This window comes from Dendrobates tinctorius, unplaced genomic scaffold (assembly GCF_039654945.1).
Source record: "Dendrobates tinctorius isolate UK_male_01 unplaced genomic scaffold, ASM3965494v1 ptg000129l, whole genome shotgun sequence".
NCBI lineage: Eukaryota > Metazoa > Chordata > Amphibia > Anura > Dendrobatidae > Dendrobates > Dendrobates tinctorius.
In genome coordinates, this window is record NW_027361797.1 from 44,881,618 (window position 1) to 44,899,943 (window position 18,326).

The 18,326-nt window shown below is 45.3% G+C and overlaps 1 protein-coding gene across 2 annotated transcripts in view; it reads right to left on the bottom strand.

Annotated features, from left to right (window-relative positions):
* Positions 1 to 18,326, bottom strand: part of RSPH10B (radial spoke head 10 homolog B) — a 25,087-nt gene continuing 6,761 nt past the window's right edge. For both annotated transcript variants that reach the window (XM_073543070.1, XM_073543069.1), the window contains 14 exons: positions 18,006 to 18,091; positions 17,529 to 17,649; positions 13,814 to 13,990; positions 12,475 to 12,616; positions 11,740 to 11,855; positions 9,671 to 9,860; positions 8,148 to 8,256; positions 7,303 to 7,382; positions 7,075 to 7,223; positions 5,390 to 5,497; positions 3,794 to 3,967; positions 3,369 to 3,462; positions 2,761 to 2,941; positions 1 to 422 (listed from right to left, as the gene is read on the bottom strand). In XM_073543070.1, the coding sequence (XP_073399171.1) occupies positions 203 to 422; positions 2,761 to 2,941; positions 3,369 to 3,462; positions 3,794 to 3,967; positions 5,390 to 5,497; positions 7,075 to 7,223; positions 7,303 to 7,382; positions 8,148 to 8,256; positions 9,671 to 9,860; positions 11,740 to 11,855; positions 12,475 to 12,616; positions 13,814 to 13,990; positions 17,529 to 17,649; positions 18,006 to 18,091 (1,947 nt within the window). In that variant the 3' untranslated portion in view covers positions 1 to 202. The remainder of the gene's footprint in view (positions 423 to 2,760; positions 2,942 to 3,368; positions 3,463 to 3,793; positions 3,968 to 5,389; positions 5,498 to 7,074; positions 7,224 to 7,302; positions 7,383 to 8,147; positions 8,257 to 9,670; positions 9,861 to 11,739; positions 11,856 to 12,474; positions 12,617 to 13,813; positions 13,991 to 17,528; positions 17,650 to 18,005; positions 18,092 to 18,326) is intronic.

Below are 18,326 nucleotides of genomic sequence, written 5' to 3' on the forward strand. Positions count from 1 at the left end.
TTATAGCGGTTGCCAAACAATACTTTATTCACAGTCCCACAGAAGTGATACGTGTATGAAGCCCAGGGGGTCCGACAGCAGGGACCCAGCCCATCCAAGAACACCCTCTGTATATGGAAGTGGTGCACATGGTCGACTACAGCTTAGATGGTGATCTGCCCCATCACTGCGATCATACTTCATTTATAGGGGCTATAACTAGTTACTTCTTCTTCCTTTTTCCTGTAGCGGGAGTAACCTTAGTACCGGCGGTAGATGGAAGGACAGGGACATCCTCCTTGGCTGTGGCAGGTTCCTGTCCGATCTTTTTGTCATCGTCCTGGTCGTCCGCTACCAGTACATCCTCTAACATGACGGCAGCCTTCTCTATCTCCATCTGTTCCCTCCTCTTGGCCTCCTCTTCTGCTTTCTCAGCTTTTACTCTTCAAAAATAAAACAAGAGGCAGAATGATAAAGGGCTATTCCCAGGATGCGTGGTAAATATCGGATTTTTGTTAACTGGGACCCCAGTAATCATGGGTTCTGTGCCCCACCTGTGTGTATGGAGCGGTAGTATGCATGTGTAGCAGTTACCTCCACGGGAGCAGCAGCGCGTGTGTAGCAGTTACCTCCATGGGAGCAGCAGCGCGTGTGTAGCAGTTACCTCCACGGGAGCAGCAGCGCGTGTGTAGCAGCTACCTCCACGAGAGCGGCAGTCGTGTAGCCGTTGCCTACACTGGCGTGGCAGTGCGCGGCGCGCATGTGTAGCAGTTGCCTCCACGGGAGCGGCAGCGCGTGTGTAGCAGCTACCTCCACGAGAGCGGCAGTCGTGTAGCCGTTGCCTACACTGGCGTGGCAGTGCGCGGCGCGCATGTGTAGCAGTTACCTCCACGGGAGCGGCAGTGCTTGTAGCCGTTACCTCCATGGAAGCTTGCGCATGTGTAGCCGTTGCCTCCACTGGAGCGGCCGTGCGCATGTGTAGCCGTTGCCTCCACTGGAGCGGCCGTGCGCGTGTGTAGCCGTTGCCTCCACTGGAGCGGCCGTGCGTGTAGCCACTGCCTCCACAGGAGCGGCAGTGCGCGTGCGTGACTTATCTACATGGGAGCGGTAGTGCGCTTATGTGTACTCTGCTACGCTGACCGTGAGTTGACAGGTGTACTGCTGCGTCATTCACACAAGGGACACTATACCTGCGTTATTTTGGTCAGCGGTGTGTATGCCCAGGAAGTACAGTGGCTTGCTTAAGTACTCACCCTTTGGCAATTTTTTTTTTTTTGCTAGCTCACAACCTTGAGTTTCACTTTTTTTTTTTTAGGGTTTGCATCAGTACATGTAAAGATCATGCCTACAACTGTCAACAATTGTTTTTTCTTTTCTTGCGAATAAAACAATAAATAGGACAAAATAATTGAAAATTTCAGTGTGCATAACTATTCACAAACCCCCCCCCTAAAGTCAATACTTTTGTAGAGTCTCCTTTTGCGCCAATTACAGCTGCAAGTCGCTTTGGATAAGTCTGAGCTTTCTACATCTTGCTCTTGGGATTTTTGCCCATTCCCCAAGGCAAAACTGCACAAGCTTCTTCAAGTTAGATGTTTTTTTTTGTTCTTTCCATGTGATGATAATGGATTTGATGGTGCTCCGGGGGATCATCAGAGATTGGGATATTTTTATTTTTTTTTTTATCACCCAACCCTGACTTGGACTTATTAACATCTTTGTCCCAGACTTGTTTGGAGATCTCCTTGGTCTTCGTGGTGGTGTTTGGTTAGCGGTGCCTCTTGCTTAATAGTGTTGCAGCCTCTGTGGCCTTTCAGAAAAGGTAACGTGTATATACTGACTGACATGTGACACTTTAGATTACACACAGAGGGACGTTCTATCGCTAAGCATGGGACTTCTGGAGGTAATTACTTGCACCAGAAATGTTTAGGGGCTTCTTAGCCAAAGGGCTGAATACATATGCATATCCCAATTTTTATATATTTTATGCCTATATTTTTCTCACTCCATAAACAAGACTATTTAGTGCTGAGGCATCACACACAAATCTGATATAAAAATATATAAGCACAGGCTGTAATGTAAAAAGCCAAGGGGTGGGGGGATACTTCTGTAAGCCAGTGTATATGCCCCGCAGTAGCCACAATCTGGATGAAGGCCATAACACCCATTCCCTAGAGAGAGCCATCGCAAAAAATAGATTATAGGGAATCGGTCACCAGGTTTTTGCTATATTAAATCAGAGGACAAGAAAGCCTGATGCCAGGGATGTATCACTTACTGGGCTACTTGACGTAGTTTTGATAGAATCCTTGTTGGGGTGATGAAGATGTAACAGAGCTAAGTCTTCTACTCTGTGTAGAACTCCACCCACGCCCCTGATTGGGCAGCTTCCCGGGTACAGTGTGCCTCGTCAGCAAGCTGTCAATTAGTGGTGGGGGTGGGGCTAGAGATTAGCCTGACTGGCCTGCACGTCAGACCTAGTCATCCAGTAATCATCTCCTGCTGATAAAATACTGACTGTATTGAAACTACAACACACAGCCTAGAAAGTGACACACCCTTGGGATCAGGCTCTTGTGTCATATATTATGGTGCTCTAAGATTAAATAGCAAAAATCTGCTGACGGATTCCCTTTAACCATGAGAACACCCTTTTATACTGGTAAATGACGGCCTACGGGAATGTTGAAGTATATGTCGGGGGAAAAAGCTCCAGCTAAGTGCATAGACTCGATGTACACACGGAAAGCTGCTGTATACTCCGATCTCGATTACCGTGCCTCCTCTTCCTCCCGGATCTGCAGTAAGCGGGCCTGCTCCTCCTGACGCGCTCTGTTCCTTGGGATTTCTGCCTTCAGTCGTTCTTCTTTTTCATAGGCCGGAAAGAAGACTTTCTGGAAAAAGACATCGACCTGCTGGTACCATTTGCCTGTTCGTGTTCTCTTTTGGGCTGTCCCTGTAAACAAAATAGTATGTAAAATTCCATTAATCTGGTTCCTGTAATCAACAACGGGCGTGACATGACCATTGTGTCATACTATGTAAGGGACGAAAAAAATTAAAAACACCTTGAACAGACAAAAGCCATAACCCCATGTATCATGCTGGAAGTCATTATACACAGACACCCTGTGCCAGAAGGAATAGAGCGTCGTCATGTACTAGTGGGGGTATACTGCCACCAAGTGGAGCGCTATAATTATTGCATGGCTCAGTTTTCCGCTGCAATTCCCGACAGCGGTGACTACACAGTCTACAGATCTGTGCATTATTCACATCTGACCGCCGCCACAGCTAATATCTGCCGATCCGTGGGGATGACGAGGATTTGACACTGATGTGGAGACCGTGGGAAAATACACACCTTTCTACATTTCACTTACTTGGTGCATGGGATAGTAAACGTGGGCTGCATTTATCCATGGTCTTCATGGCACTAATTGATTCCTTCTCTTCTGTCCAACCATCACACTTACTCTACAGTGATAGGAATAGCCATATTGTGACTTCACAAGGAGTTAATGGGGTTGACCTTAGATCAAAACTTCTCACCAGGGTCCCAAATCTCCCGCTTGAATGGATGAGCGGTCCACTGAAGCTCCATGGGACGGCCAGAGACCGTCAACTACAGAGCTGGACTTCCATCTCTGTCAGTCCCATATAGTGATCAATCGATCGCATCTCTATTCAAAAGGGCGACTCGGGAGGCCTGCTGTGATTGGTGGATCTGTGTTCATTTTGGGCCAAGTCTTTCAACATTACATGGCCTGTACTGGATAATACAGAATGGATGCGGAATAGTTCTTACTGGCGTGAAAAGACCCTGATGATGGCTGCCAAGATCGGCGCTGGCGGTGCTATCTGCTGCGGTGTCTGCCCTCTGCTCTCCTGGTAGAATCTGATCGTTTATCTCCTGTAGAGCATCTGTGACGTATATCACGGCGCAGCCAATCAAAGCCTCCAAAAATTCCAGAAATGTCAGCTGCAATAAAACATTTTTTTTTTCTTTAAATCTTCCTTACGGTAACCGTACTTTCAATAACTTCTCGGAATAAGAAAAGAGAAATAACGCCACATCTGACCATTATATGACTTGTATACTGCATTTTTACCAGTTCCTCCGCAGGTTCTATGTCTTAATTTGCAGTTGACTGTGAGCGGGTGTGATGAAGATAGCTGATGATTTCCCAGCACAAAATATAAACATGCTTTCTGCCCTTCACTCCTTAGTTAGCACACATAAAAAAGCAGCAGAAGCATGGAGGAAAATTACACAGGTGTACTGAACAGCGTAGATGTGAGTCCAGCGGGAAGTGAGGTAAAAGACTTATTAGAAAGCTCAATGTTACACACCTTTCTCTGCTCCCTTCCATTATGGCCGCTACTCTTTGCCGTGCTCTGTCAGGTCTTATAAGTTGCCTGCCATTCTCCAGTGACATCTCACTAGGCCTTTTAAGGGGCACTTGGTCACACCCCTGTGTCAGTATTCAGTGTTAGCTTCAGTTGGTGTTTTTTGGACATTTTGCCATTATACAATGTCTTCTGCTACAATCCTCTTTTCAATCCCCTGTGATTGCTACACCTGTCAGCTATTGCTCCTCGGCGCTGCTGCTTATCCCATCGTTTGCTATGAGCATTACAAACTGTAATTAGGATGACTATTCCCATTGCGCTCTCATCTCGACGAAATCCTGTTTCTGCGTTTACTGCAGCCTGCTGCTTTAGCTCATTCGTCTGCTGTATGCATTGCGAATTGCAATCTGTAGAATGTTCACATTACGTTGCAAACTGCATCTTCTGCAATAAGCTTTTTTAACCCATCGTTTGTGGCATGCATTACGAACTGCAAGCCAGAGACTTCAGATTGTGCTGTTATCTCTGCAAAACTCAAGAGGGGGTCTCTACAATCTGGTTCAGACCTGTTGTTTAACCCTTCACCTGCTCTCCAAGGTTTGTCTACACTGATGGCTTTATGACTTCCGATGTGCACTGCTCTGCTTACTTGCTGCCTAGGATAGCCGGTTCCGTGTCTGCACACTGACCTGCGACTTAGTGGATCCACCTTACCAGATGAGCCCTTGGCACAGCACAATCTTTCTGTCTCTCTGGGCTTGTTTTCTCCCCCTCCCCTCCCCTCCACATGGAGTTTAATAGGAGGTGTAACCTGACGCCACAGTGAATTGGAAACCCGTCTTGTCAAAGTTAAGCAAATTTTCACAATGGATGGAAGGTTCAGGCAACAAGGGAGAGATAAATAAGCAGAATGCTCTGATAAGATATATCACAAAGTTTCTTATATTCGCTTGTGCTATTGATTTCTTCAAAAGTTTCTTGAAAGTACAGTTCCCCTTTAAGGAGAGCACCCTGATCACTAAAAGCTGTCGTCATACTTGGAAGGACTCACCTCTAGCTCTAGATTGATCTCATTTCCATCTCGCACACTTGGATCATCCTCAGCTAAAATATCCACGGTCTTCGTGACATTGAGGTCATCATTTAAAATTCTTAAATCCTATACGAGGACACAACAATTTTACATCACTGCGAGCCAATCAAATCTCCTTATTCCTGCAGGGACTACTACTGGGTGCCAGATCAGATATTTCAGATTACTGGACACTGTAAATCTTAGTCCAAAAACCTGTAGTGAGGCGAACTAAAATAAAAGTATATTATTACTCAATGGAGGGTTCAGTGAAAATAAAAATCCATAAGATATCTCCAGGGAAGGGACACTTCCCCCTCACATTGAACATATGGAACTAATTAACTGTGGCTGGGAAGAGAGAAAACTAATAAAAACAAGGGTACTATTAGAGAGAGCCAACATTTCAACCTCCATTGAAGTAGGGACCTCCTGCAGTGTCCAGGTAATTAGAGCAGATAAATGCTCTTATAAGATGACAATTCTGAGACCCATATATTCAAGAGGCAGAGAAGTGAAAAATCTAACACCTTCAGAGGTAAAAATACAAAGTGGTAATAACGGGGATATGATCTGTGTGAGCCCTCCAGGCTGTTGCCCTTGACAACTTGTGGCAGCGGTGGGATCTGCCAAAGTTTTTCCACCCCAGCTGTTATAGGGACAGTTTGCTATTTTGAGGTTTTTGTTTGTTTTTTTTTGTTGTTTTTTTTTTTTTTTTTTTTTACAGATTTTGGATTTTTTTTTCACTACTAAAAATTAGAAAAAAAACTATACAAGTTTGGTGTCTCTGTAATCATACTGTTTTAACTGCAAAATGAACACTGAAAATATAAAAAATGAAAAACAATGGCTGATTTGCACTTTTTTCTTTCCTTTACCATTTCACTACACTTGGACTTTTTTCCCCTTTTTTTCACTTCATTACGTAGTAAAATGAATAGTGCCATTCAGAAATAGTTCTCATACAGCTTATTTAGACTAAAAAAAAAAAAAAAAAAAAAATATGGCTCTAGGAAAAAGTCGAGAAAAAAAAAAGCACAAAAATAAAAAAATGAAGGCACAAAGGGTTAAATGTTGAATGTATTTTTCAAAAAATATAATTTTTTTGAATAATATAATAATCAGAAATGTTGAAATTCTCATTTTGGCAAAAGGGACTTTATACTAGACTCATGTTTCCTATTCTATACAGATAACTTTTCAGCAGTATCATTATCATCACAGACATGATGATAATGACAGGTAACATCGCTATAAAAAGTAGATAGAGTATAACACTACTCACAATAGGTGATGTCACAGCTCACCTCCTCCCCCCTCAATTCATAATGACCTTTACCTAGATTAAAGCATGCTGAGACTTCTTAAAGAAATTAATGCTCACGTTCTTGTGATTATCTGATCCCCCCCCCCCCGGTTTAGGATTTCCGGTTCAGTCATAGACACAACACAAGTGCCTGCTCAGCAAAACACTGGGTCCGTGGTTTGAAAACTTCCAGTGTTTTTAATGGAGAGGAACTGAGGGTGGTCGAGTCTCCTTTGCCCGCCTGGCACTTCTCATGATGGGCTCGGGCAATCGTTTTTACAGCTTTCTGCTCTTTCTAAACTCCCTAATACTACAGTGTGAGGTAAGGGATCCCATGATCTATTCATTTCATATTTACTCTCATCATCCAGATGAAACGTCTCATGGTCACGGTGGGCTCGAACGGAGCGGACGTGTTCTTCTTGCAGTAGGTCTTATAGATGTCCCAGCACTTATCGATGTAAGACATTACATGTTCTGTCTTCTGTGCATCGCTGAATAAGTGACCTGGATCGGTAGAGAAGGTGGGATCAGATGTGGGCGATTCTTAGAAGAAAAGTCTAAAGGGCAAGACACCCAGACAGACCTTTTATAGTACCGGCATACGGTGCGATATTCTGTGTCATGAGTCTGGAGAAGCAGTGAACCAGGGAGAGCTGCTTATCTCTGAGAGGAGAAATAAAAATGTAAGGTATCGGTGTCACTGAATACATGAACTTATGGCTCTACTAAGTATAGTTGACTGAGAGAAGACACCCATGTCCATATCGGGCCTCCGAGGCCATACCGGACCTCCGTGGCCATACCGGACCTCCGAGGCCACACCGGACCTCCGAGGCCATATCGGACTTCCGAGGCCATACCGGACCTCCGTGGCCATACCGGACCTCCGTGGCCATACCGGACCTCCGTGGCCATACCGGACCTGCGAGGCCATATTGGACTTCCGTGGCCATACCGGACCCCCGAGGCCATATTGGACTTCCGAGGCCATACCGGACCTCCGTGGCCATACCGGACATCCGTGGCCATATTGGACTTCCGAGGCCATACCGGACTTCCGAGGCCATACCGGACCTCCGGGGCCATATTGGACTTCCGGGGCCATACCGGACTTCCGGGGCCATACCGGACTTCCGAGGCCATACCGGACCTCCGAGGCCATATTGGACCTCCGAGGCCAAATTGGACTTCCGAGGCCATATCGGACTTCCGAGGCCATATCAGTGCAGTGTATGCACGAGAGTTCAGAAACCTATTTCACTTTGTGGTACTGTAAAATGTTGCATATTTCAAGAGGAAAAAAAAAAACAGTGTGTGAATAAGCCCTGAGTGTTCAGTGCACATGTGGACACAGGATTCTGCAACTTATTATGCTCCACATTCAGGTCACAGTGCCACTCCGTACTACAGTAAAGTCAAACAACTTACGGACTGTCGGCACGGGTGATGTGGTACGCCAGGTAGATGATATTTGTCAGGAACGTCCGAAGCAGCATTGTAGCATAGGGAGAGTGAACGTCTTCAGGGTCTGAGCTGTCTGTTGAAGACACGGCATATGCAATAAAAAAAAGTGGAAGACTACTAGTTATTGACTGCAGGAGACCACCACTCCGCTGCCTTCCTGTCCGCATCATATCCCTTTTTAGTGGGATCTGCATAGAAACTAAGATATACAAGATATTATAAAACCTCCCTATTCATAAAGCTTGCCAAAATTTGTTGTTACTTATGTGGAGGTTCTGGTGGCGACTTGGATACGCACAGGTGTTTTTTTTATATAAAAAAAGAATAAAGTTTATTGTCCTTCAAAAACTTTACAGCTCAAAAAATTAAAACAGTCCTTTCTTCAGCACAAATGAATAACAAAACAGTCCTTTCTCTGGATAAACCAAAGTAAATCAAAAGGTCTCACCACCTTGGTATTAGAGGCACTTCTCGGTTCTAGCAAAGACTGTCCACCATGAACGGTCTTTCTCCAGCTCCCACACACCTACTGAGCTAACCCAGCTGCCTGTTATTAGACCTGGATGGGAGCAACCTTTCCTACCCAGGCCCTTCTGGTCGCTCCTAAATCCAGGACCCAAAAATCCAGTCAAAGCATAAACCATATCCGTAACACATACCTGCCAGCCAGACCTTCCCTCCTGCTTTCTTACACTTAGCTTAGTAGAAATCAGACAACCATACAGGGGAACATCAACCAATGTGAACTATGTGCTTTCCCCTCCAGGACTCCACTTGGTAGTGACAGGGACAGTCACACTAGCTTGTTAGGCGCCTCGCCACTGCGGGGCCTGTGGACTTAACGGATAACACTAATTCTATATATCCTGTCCTACTGCTTTATATCTATTTGACTCCCCTGATGAATCCCCACCATTGGGGAAGAAACTCGTAGGGAGCGTCTGTCTATTTTTCCCCTTATCAGTGGGGGTGTCCACTACAGGATCCACTTGGGGCCTTGTTAGGACAGGAGTAACGCTGGGGCACGACAGGGAGTGTAGGGACTTTACACTAACACTGGTTACACCCTGACGCTGGAATGCTAGATCTAAAACCAATGGGGAGACCAAACCATTTTTTATTGAGCACTGACTCACATGAGCACTTTTTTGTAATGTTTTTGTGTGTTATGTCCCTTTAATAGTTCATTAAAGGTTATGTTTTAATTGACTTTATATGGGATAGTCTCTAGGCTGTGGGCAACATTTAACCCCTGAGGGTTTTTTTGGAATAGTGTTAAAAAGCTCACACTATAGCTGAGTGCATAATTGAAGGAAATGTGGCTGAACCGCAATACCATACACAACCAGTGGACAGATATGGCGCTGTTTTCAGAAGGAAGAAGCATTTTTCTAACAATCCCTTTAACCAATCCTATAATAGTGAAGAATTCTCCTTATTATCCCTGCTAAGGTTTTCTTGAACAAATGAAATGGCTGCTTAATGACCTGCCAAAATACGATCCATGTCACAAAGCGTTAGGCCGTAGTGATGGAACCTGCAGTCTTTTAGAAATCTCCAGAACTGTAGTCTTGTCATAAGAAAGGCATTATCAAAGCAGTTGTCGTTGCCCAGGCTGCTGTAGGACTTGTAGGTCTTCCGCAGCATTGACAGGTTACGGAGGATGCCATACTCCACCTACGTACAAAGAAAAGTTGGATTGTGATTGAACTGATCCTGCCAAATGGTCACTAGTTCCAGTCTTAGAAGTGACGACTTCTGGCTAGATGGTGGCAGTGACATCAATCATTTCTACTGAAAATCGTGGAAAGTCATGAACCAGTGGAAATCTATCACTAGTGAGAAAGCAAATCCTACCACTTAGTGAAAAATAATATCAGCTAGTTCAACAGATGGCCTATAAAAAGGTGCCACACAAGAAACATCTCATGATGGGTAAAACCTGTGAGCAGTCACAAGACCTTCACAACCTTATTGTTGCAAAACCTACTGATGGCATTGGTACAGAAGAATTCCTTTACTCATGAAGGTTCCAGTGAGCACTGTATGGCCTTTTGGGGCCAGAATCCAACCATGGAAAGAACATCATTTCACCACAATTCAGCCACGAGCAGGTGGTTACCCTAAGATTTCAGACAGAGGAGTGAAAAGAGTTATCAGAAGAGTTGTCCAAGAGCCAAGGACCACCTCTGAGAACTACAGAAAGATCTGGAATCTGCAGGTCCAATTGTTTCAAAGGAAACAATAAGTACAGTAATGAACTCAACATAAATGGTCAGTATGCACGCTCACCACACAAGACTCCATTGCTGAACAAAAAGCATGTTCAAGCGCGTTTAAAGTTTGCTCAACAACATTTAGACAAGCCAGTGAAATTCTGGGAGAATATAGTCTGGCCAGATGAGACCAAAATTGAACTCTTTGGATGCCATAATACACACCATGTTTGGAGTTCAAAAGGCACGGCATATTACCCCAAAACACCGTACCTACAGTGAGGTTTGGAGGTGGGAACATCATGGTGTGAGGCTATTTTTGAACATACGGCACTGGCAAACTTCATATAGTTGAAAAAAGGATGAGTGGACAAATGTACCAAGACATTCTTGATAAAAATCTGCTGCCATCTATAAGGACGATGAAGATGAAACAAGGCTGGAGATTTCAGCACGACAATGATCCCAAACACACAGCCAAGGAAACTTAATTGGCTTCAGAGAAAGAAAATAAATTTGCTAGAAAGGCCCAGCCAATCACCTGACCTGAATCCAAGAGAAAATGTATGGAAGGAACTAAAGCTCAGAGTTCATAGAAGGAGCCAACAGAATCTTCAGGATGTGGAGAGTATTTGTGGAAGAATGGGACAAAAATAACACCGGAGCAATGCCTGTGACTAGTTTCTCCATACTGGAGGCATCTTGAAGCTGTCATCACCAACAAAGGCTTTTGTACAAAGTATTATGGTAAATACATTTCAGTAAGCCTGTTCAATACTTTTTCCCCCAGTCATTTCTCATTTTTACACGCAACTTAATTTATGGATATCTATGGTTTGATTTATTTGCCTGTGTGGATTGGATGGGTTGTAACTGACATCTGGTGAGAATTTCATGTAAATAGCACTTTTAGAAATATTTCTTTAGAAAATTGGTGATGTGTTCAATTCTTATTTCACCAGCTATATATATACTGTATATATGTACGTACCGTATATGTGTGTATATTGTAAGATGGTAGCTAGACACATTATTGAAGGAAGATATGTATCACAGAGGTGGTTATCCTCAGTGATATAAGCCTGGAAGCAAGCTCCAGGACATATAGTGCTGAGAGTGTTAATAGGGTGTGGCAAGGGCCGGATTTCCGAGCAGTCAGAGCGCTGGGTGGGACTGGTTGCTCACATATTCCCACCCCAGAGTGTGTTGTGTTGGATATAAGGAAGTGGAGCTGTATCATTAGTGCACAGTGAGTGGAGGTAAGAAGGCGCCCTGTGTGATGTCTCCAGAAAACGTGCTCACAATTTCAGATACGAACAGACCTTCAGAAAAGCACCAACCTGTTTCTGTTCCTCAGATCGATCTTCCTCCGGGACGGTGTTCAGCAGTGACGCTAGATCAAGTTCAATGTAGGATCCTGATAAACTGGGAATACCGCAGATCACAGTGGAGCTTTCTGCCACAACCCAACCCACCCAAAAAAAAGAAAACTGTTTTAGACCTCGGTAATTTACCATTAGACTGACCACATTTCCTTGTGCAAAGCAAATATTCTTGATCTTTTAGTTCTAAATTTGAAAATTACACTTTGTTTTTTTTCTCATTCATATTTCTATGCTGTTGGGATAAGTCCGCACGTAGTAGACTTTTTCTGCCTTGGATCCTGCTGCAAAATCCACATGAAGAATCTGCCCCACAAACACGCAGCGTGTCCGAATGCATCATATAAGTCTGAATGCAATGTTTATGGATTCGTGGATATCACATGGTGGTGCGATATAATCTGCATTTATCATATTGGGAAACATCTCTATTTATTAGCTCGGCCAGAGGAGCTGATGCTTGTTTTCTGTATACCCTTATAGGGAGTGACTCATATAGTCTACCCCTCTCCTACAGTAGAGGACTGCCTTCTCTCTCGGCGTCCCGGCCCGTCCATGTATTACATGGCCGGCCATTCATTTGATAAACAGGACCCTCCGATAAGGGTTGATTACCTTAACATCTCCTTTTACAAGGCTGACACATGACTGGCTGACTTTTCTGTATCCGGCTCCTCCGATCCATTTTCTTACCTCCACATATAGGACTCCGGGTACGAATACCACTCAGATCTGGGGTATTTACTCGATCATACTGGAAATTTGGGTGTTCAGCAATCTGATCTTCCACAAATTCACCAATATAAATTCTTCCATTTTTAAAGATAAATTTGCCCTGGTAAAAAAAAATATATATAAATACCGTAAACCGCTACACTACTGTACACTCCAGGGGGAATTTATAAATGTGCCACAAATGTGGTATTAAAAAGGTCACATATTTTGGAGCAAAAATTGCAACTTTTGCCCCTTTTCCGCTGACTATGACACTCTTCTACCATCTGAGGGCTGCGTAATGTAGCGCCAGAGACCAAGATTGCTGTGATGGGTCACTTATTGGTCGTCTTGCTGTAGTAGTTTTAGCTTCTGCAGCTCTGCTAGTCTTCTCAATGATGAGCTGCTGCTATGATGTCCTGGATATACATGAGCTCTGGCTATGCCTGAACCTCGCTAATGATTGGCAGCTGCTTGTGTATAATATATAGGAAGAAAGGTGTCAATTGAAGATACGGGTGGTAGCCACAGTTCATGAATATCGAAGAATCATCAATGAGAAGGAAAACGGCAGATAAAACTAAGATTTTATCAAAACTAAAGCAAGAAAACCAGTAAGTGACACCTCACTGGAATCAGGTTATCTGCCCCTACTTTAAGCTGGTTTCAGATTCTCTTTAAAAGTTTATGTCCAGCATACTGTCTGCTCACCCAGTATCTTTCTGGATTAGTTGAGTGGTCTCAGGACATTTAAAGGTGTAATAATGATACTATTAAGACATTAGAAATGTAGTTTAGTTCTTCTGATTTGCTATGTCGTTTACCCCATGTACAGGGCATTGCCGTAGCTAAGGTATCCATGGTTATGACCACTCAACTCGTATAGTGACAGTTAGTTGTTAGTGTTTGTATCCATGGATACCTAATCAAATGCAATGCCCTACACATGTGGTGACATAGCTAATCAGGAGAACTGTACTACATTTCTAATTGGAATCATTTGCTAACATTATAATTATTACATGTACTATATATTGGGATAAGATCTTGGAGATGGGAATACCGCTTTAAGAGCTCATGCAGATACCCGTGCAAATCAGACCGCAATGCCCTTACTGGCTGAGGCTCTCTCACCTGGAGCCTGACGGTTATGAGTATTTCTATGGGTTTGTCACACTCGGATCAGGAGACACGGGGTCAGTCTGTGAATTAGTAGACAGCCTCTCGGAGGTCTGAATGAGCCCAATACTACTTCTAATCCCACAAGTGCATAAAATACAATAACAAAAATGTCTTGCCCCATGAAACCCCTATTCACCGGCCCATGCTTTCTGTTGTTTCTCCACTGTCCGTCGTACATGGCTCCATTTGCATAGTAGTACCGGCCTTGTCCATGGCGTGCACCGCTGACAAAGTTCCCAATATATTCATTTCTTAAGGAGTACTGTGACCCGGCTACTCTCTTTAGGAACCAAGTGTGAGTCCCGGGACCATTCTGTAAAAAAAAAATGCAAACAATTTATAGAGGATCCGTCGGCGCTCCTAACAGTCTGTCTAGGAAACGCATTTTCACTAAACAAAGTCGTACATCTTACAAAACTGCATTGTACCGTTCCTGATTCAAAAACTCTCCGAAAACTCTTTCAAATTAATTTCTATGGGAAATCCGCTTTGCTATTCGTATGAGAAGTTTCTTTAGCTTTTTTGTTTGTTTCCTAAAAAAAACTGTTGAAAAACGCCTGGTTGGAAAAAAAAAAAAAAGGAGCGTGTCATTTCTTTGAAGCGGATCCTTAAGGAAATTTCTCCAAAACTAGGCACTGTCCAACCAAAAAGCTGCAAAAAAAAAAATTGTTCCAAAACTGGTACAGGAAACGGAAAACTGAAAACCAAGTGTGAACCAGGTAAAGCGGAATTAGTAACTGGCAGAAGTGACAGGGATTAAGGAGTCCTGTCCAGGGCTTACAGTAGGGAGTTAAGGGGAACCTGACGCTAGTTTTATGGCTTATAAATGGGGATCCTACAACCCCTTTATACTCTCAGGCTTGCTCCTGTATACTTCGAAAAAAGTGTTTTACACGTGTCCCGGGCTGCATGTAATTTGTATGGTCTGGTCCGATGGGCGAGTCCAGACTGCGATCAGCGCTGCCGCCTCTTCGATCTGGATGGAAGTGGATGATGGAATCAGAGACCTGTGTCGGTGCGCCTCACTCTGCCCTATTGATCAGCCATGGAGCTGGTCACGTAGAAGTGACGCCGGCGCCTGCGCATTTCATGACATTGCACTGCAGGTGTCTGATTCCACTGAGCCAGTGCGAGACTTCGAGCACCGTATGGCTGTCGCAAAGGTGTCATCCGCTTCCATCCAGATAGAACAGGCGGCGTACGAAGAGATCGGGGAGATGCTGATCGCAATCTGGATTCGCCGGTTGTACCGGATCACACAATTTACATGCAGCGTGGGACACGTACATAACACTTTAGAGGTATACAGGAGGACCTATGGGGATAGAAAAGGTTTTACGTAATTTTACAGGTATTATGCAGGGTTTATAAGCTGAAAAACTGGTGACAGGTTCACCTCAATACTAACCAAAGACAATACCTTTGCCTGGTCGACACCAAAATAAGCCCCAATAAATACACAGGACTATTTACTACTTTGTCAGCTGTACCACCCACATTGCAAGCGCAGCGCCACCCGGGGACAGGACTGGAAACAGAGGACTCGGGCACCGACACAGTTGTCATATAGAGTAGAAAACGTACTACACTATTCCATACAGTGAAAAAAATAAGGTATTCTGACCCATACCAGCCGGGCATATGACAAGAGGACACACTGACTGTTCAGACACCTGCCCATGGGAAGCTGTATAGATGAAACACCTAGCTCTAAAGGGGGAGCCATGCGTGATATACTAGAGATAGGACCATCCCAGCTGGGCACACCTTGTTGAGGTGGGATGGGCACACCTTGTTGTGGTGGGATGGGCACACCTTGTTGTAGTGGGATGGGCACACCTTGTTGTGGTGGGTTAGGCACACCTTGTCGTGGTGGGTTGGGCACACCTTGTTGAGGTGGGATGGGCACACCAGGTCGTGGTTAGTTGGGCACACCTTGTTGAGGTGGGATGGGCACACCAGGTCGTGGTGGGATGGGTGCACCTTGTCGCGGTGGTATGACTTTTATAGTTCTTTTATCAAAATAGCGTTAACTAAGTGTGGCGCCCCTGAGGCTCAGTCGCCACAGAGGTACTGCACCTTCTCCTAAGGTGTAGTGCCCCACCAACTAGGTAAGTTGGGAACTCCTTTCGACACTCCAACACCTGCATCCCACACACAGGATAGTTCAGTAGGTCCGCCTAGCAGCTTCAGGCTGGGGGTAGCAGAGCACCCTTCGTGGAACCCTGCTTCGTAACACGAGATGTGCTGGGAGGTGGGTGGAGTTAGTATAAAAGAGGGGGAAAGTGAAGATTTGTAGGTCAGTCTGACAGAAGGTCAGCCTGGGGTGAGTCTCAGAGAAGTTCAGTTTTGAAGTTAGTTTTGAATTCAGTTTGAGTTCAGTTTAGAAAGAGTGCTGCAGCTGCCTCAGTGATCTGAGCCAGCTGGCACGGGAAAGAGAAGAAAAGGAGAAAGACGTAGACCTGCAACCTAAGCTTCCATAAGAGAGAGAAGAACAGCGCGGAACGAAGGAGTAGGAGAACAGAGAGGAGTTGTGGGTTGGAAGAGGAACCCTGCCGCCTATAGGTTCTCAGCGCAAGGCCAAGGCCCGGTCCCCAAGGTTGTATGGACACTTATGGTTCTGCAGCAGACACCGGTGGAGTAGTTGGCTGTAAATGCACTACTCCCATCAAAGACTTGGGACACAACAGCAACTGGATAGAGAGCCGGGACTTAAGGGAGTCCCTGATAGAGGCTACAGCTGTCTGTCATACAAGTAAGGTTCTAGGAACATCTGACAGGAGGAATTCCAGAGAACTACGGTACTGGAGTTCTTCACACTAAAAGGTGCAATAGAGGAGTCGTTCAGGAAAAGCACACGTTGGCGGAGTGTTGGAGAGGAGAACCCTGACTTGCCCGGGAGGTTGATTGAGTCTCTACCCCGGAGGGCACGGCCCGGAGGCAGGCACCAGTGGGTACCACGAACTGTGAGTAAAGCTTTGAAACTGCAAGCCCTGGTGTCCTCCATTCATTCGCCGCTAACACCTTCAGCACCGCTACATCTGGGTACCAGCATCTATACTATTCTGCGCCTCTCCTCATCCATTGCACCTACACTGCCTTGGGACTACAGCTCCACCTGTGGGGAGCTACACCATCTCTGCTGCACCACACCATCTGTCCCAGCGGATCTGCATGCAGCGTTGGCTTACCATCTACCTTGCCAAACACCACGGGTGGCGTCACGAACTATTCCATAAACTATTACACTAGTAACATCACCGCCATTGATATTGGGCGCCCAGGGCCACGGACCGGGTCCCCGCTGCTTTGACACCTTCCCCCTGACACCGGCCCGGTACCGAGTACCCTGCTGCCCTGGGTGTGAGGGTGACCCAATTTTGGCGTCACGAACAGGATGACGAGACCCGATGCCATCGGGTTCTCTGCGCCTGAAATTTGTGAGACTTTGTACTTTTGAAAATGTGCAGAAGACCTGATTTAATAGACTGTAAAATGGACATTAGAAATGGCCGCTGGCACGGAGAAGAAGGGCGTGAAGAGATGGGAGGTCCTAGGAAAAGACCGCAAAGAGTATTGGGCCTTCCCTGCCTGAATTAGTAACATCACCGCCATTGATATTGGGCGCCCAGGGCCACGGACCGGGTCACCGCTGCTGTGACACCTTCCCCCTGACACTGGCCCGGTACCGAGTACCCCGCTGCCCTGGGTGTGAGGGCGACCCATAAGCCCCTGATGACATTTACATGTACTGTTACTATTCACTTACTACAGGGTATATGCTCCTTTTGTTTTTATCGTAGGTCTTGTAAGCTATGGTCAATAAAAATTAAAAAAAAGAATGACAGTACCTGTACGCCATGCTCCCACTGACCCACATACTCTTCATTGGAGGACAGCCACCTCATCCTTCCCTCTCCATGGAATTTGTCATTTTTCCACTGTCCTTCATAAATGTTGCCAGATGGAAACCTAAAAAAATTGCAAAGAGACACATTACAGACCATTGTAATAAAGGAGTTTTCTAGGACGGAAATATTGAGGTTTCTCCTATCAGATCGTAGGGGATCAGCGGATTGATGGAGTGGTGGCACCCTGGCGGGCAGCATGTCCCCTTTATTACTGTGCACATCTCCATACATCACATCCACATGGGGGCGACACCATGAACAGAGCCACCGATCGCTACAACCTCTTTTCCAATCTGTTACACCGGTACTAGGAAAGCTAACCAATATGTCCCCCACTACAATCTCCTCAGGGGTGGTCAGCTTTCCCGGTAACCCTGCACATCCTCATACAGCACACCGGTAAGTCAGGGCACCTACCTCTGCACCCCCCATCCCTCCTTCCGGTTGCGCTTCCAGTCGCCTTCATACCATGACGTTCCTTCAGTGTCGTAATAAATGGCGCCCTGCAATAATAAACCGACAGAGATAACATGGGACCACATTAACCCCTTCACGACCGGGCGATTTTTTTTTTTCCCCGTCTTTTTTTCATCTTCCTTTTTTGCTCCTCTTCTTCCAAGAGCCATAACTTTTCTTTTATTTTGCCGTCCACATAGACGTACGAGGGCTTGCTTTTTTTTTTTTTGCAGGACGAGTTGTACTTTTGAATGACACCGTTCGTTTTATCACGCGGGAAGA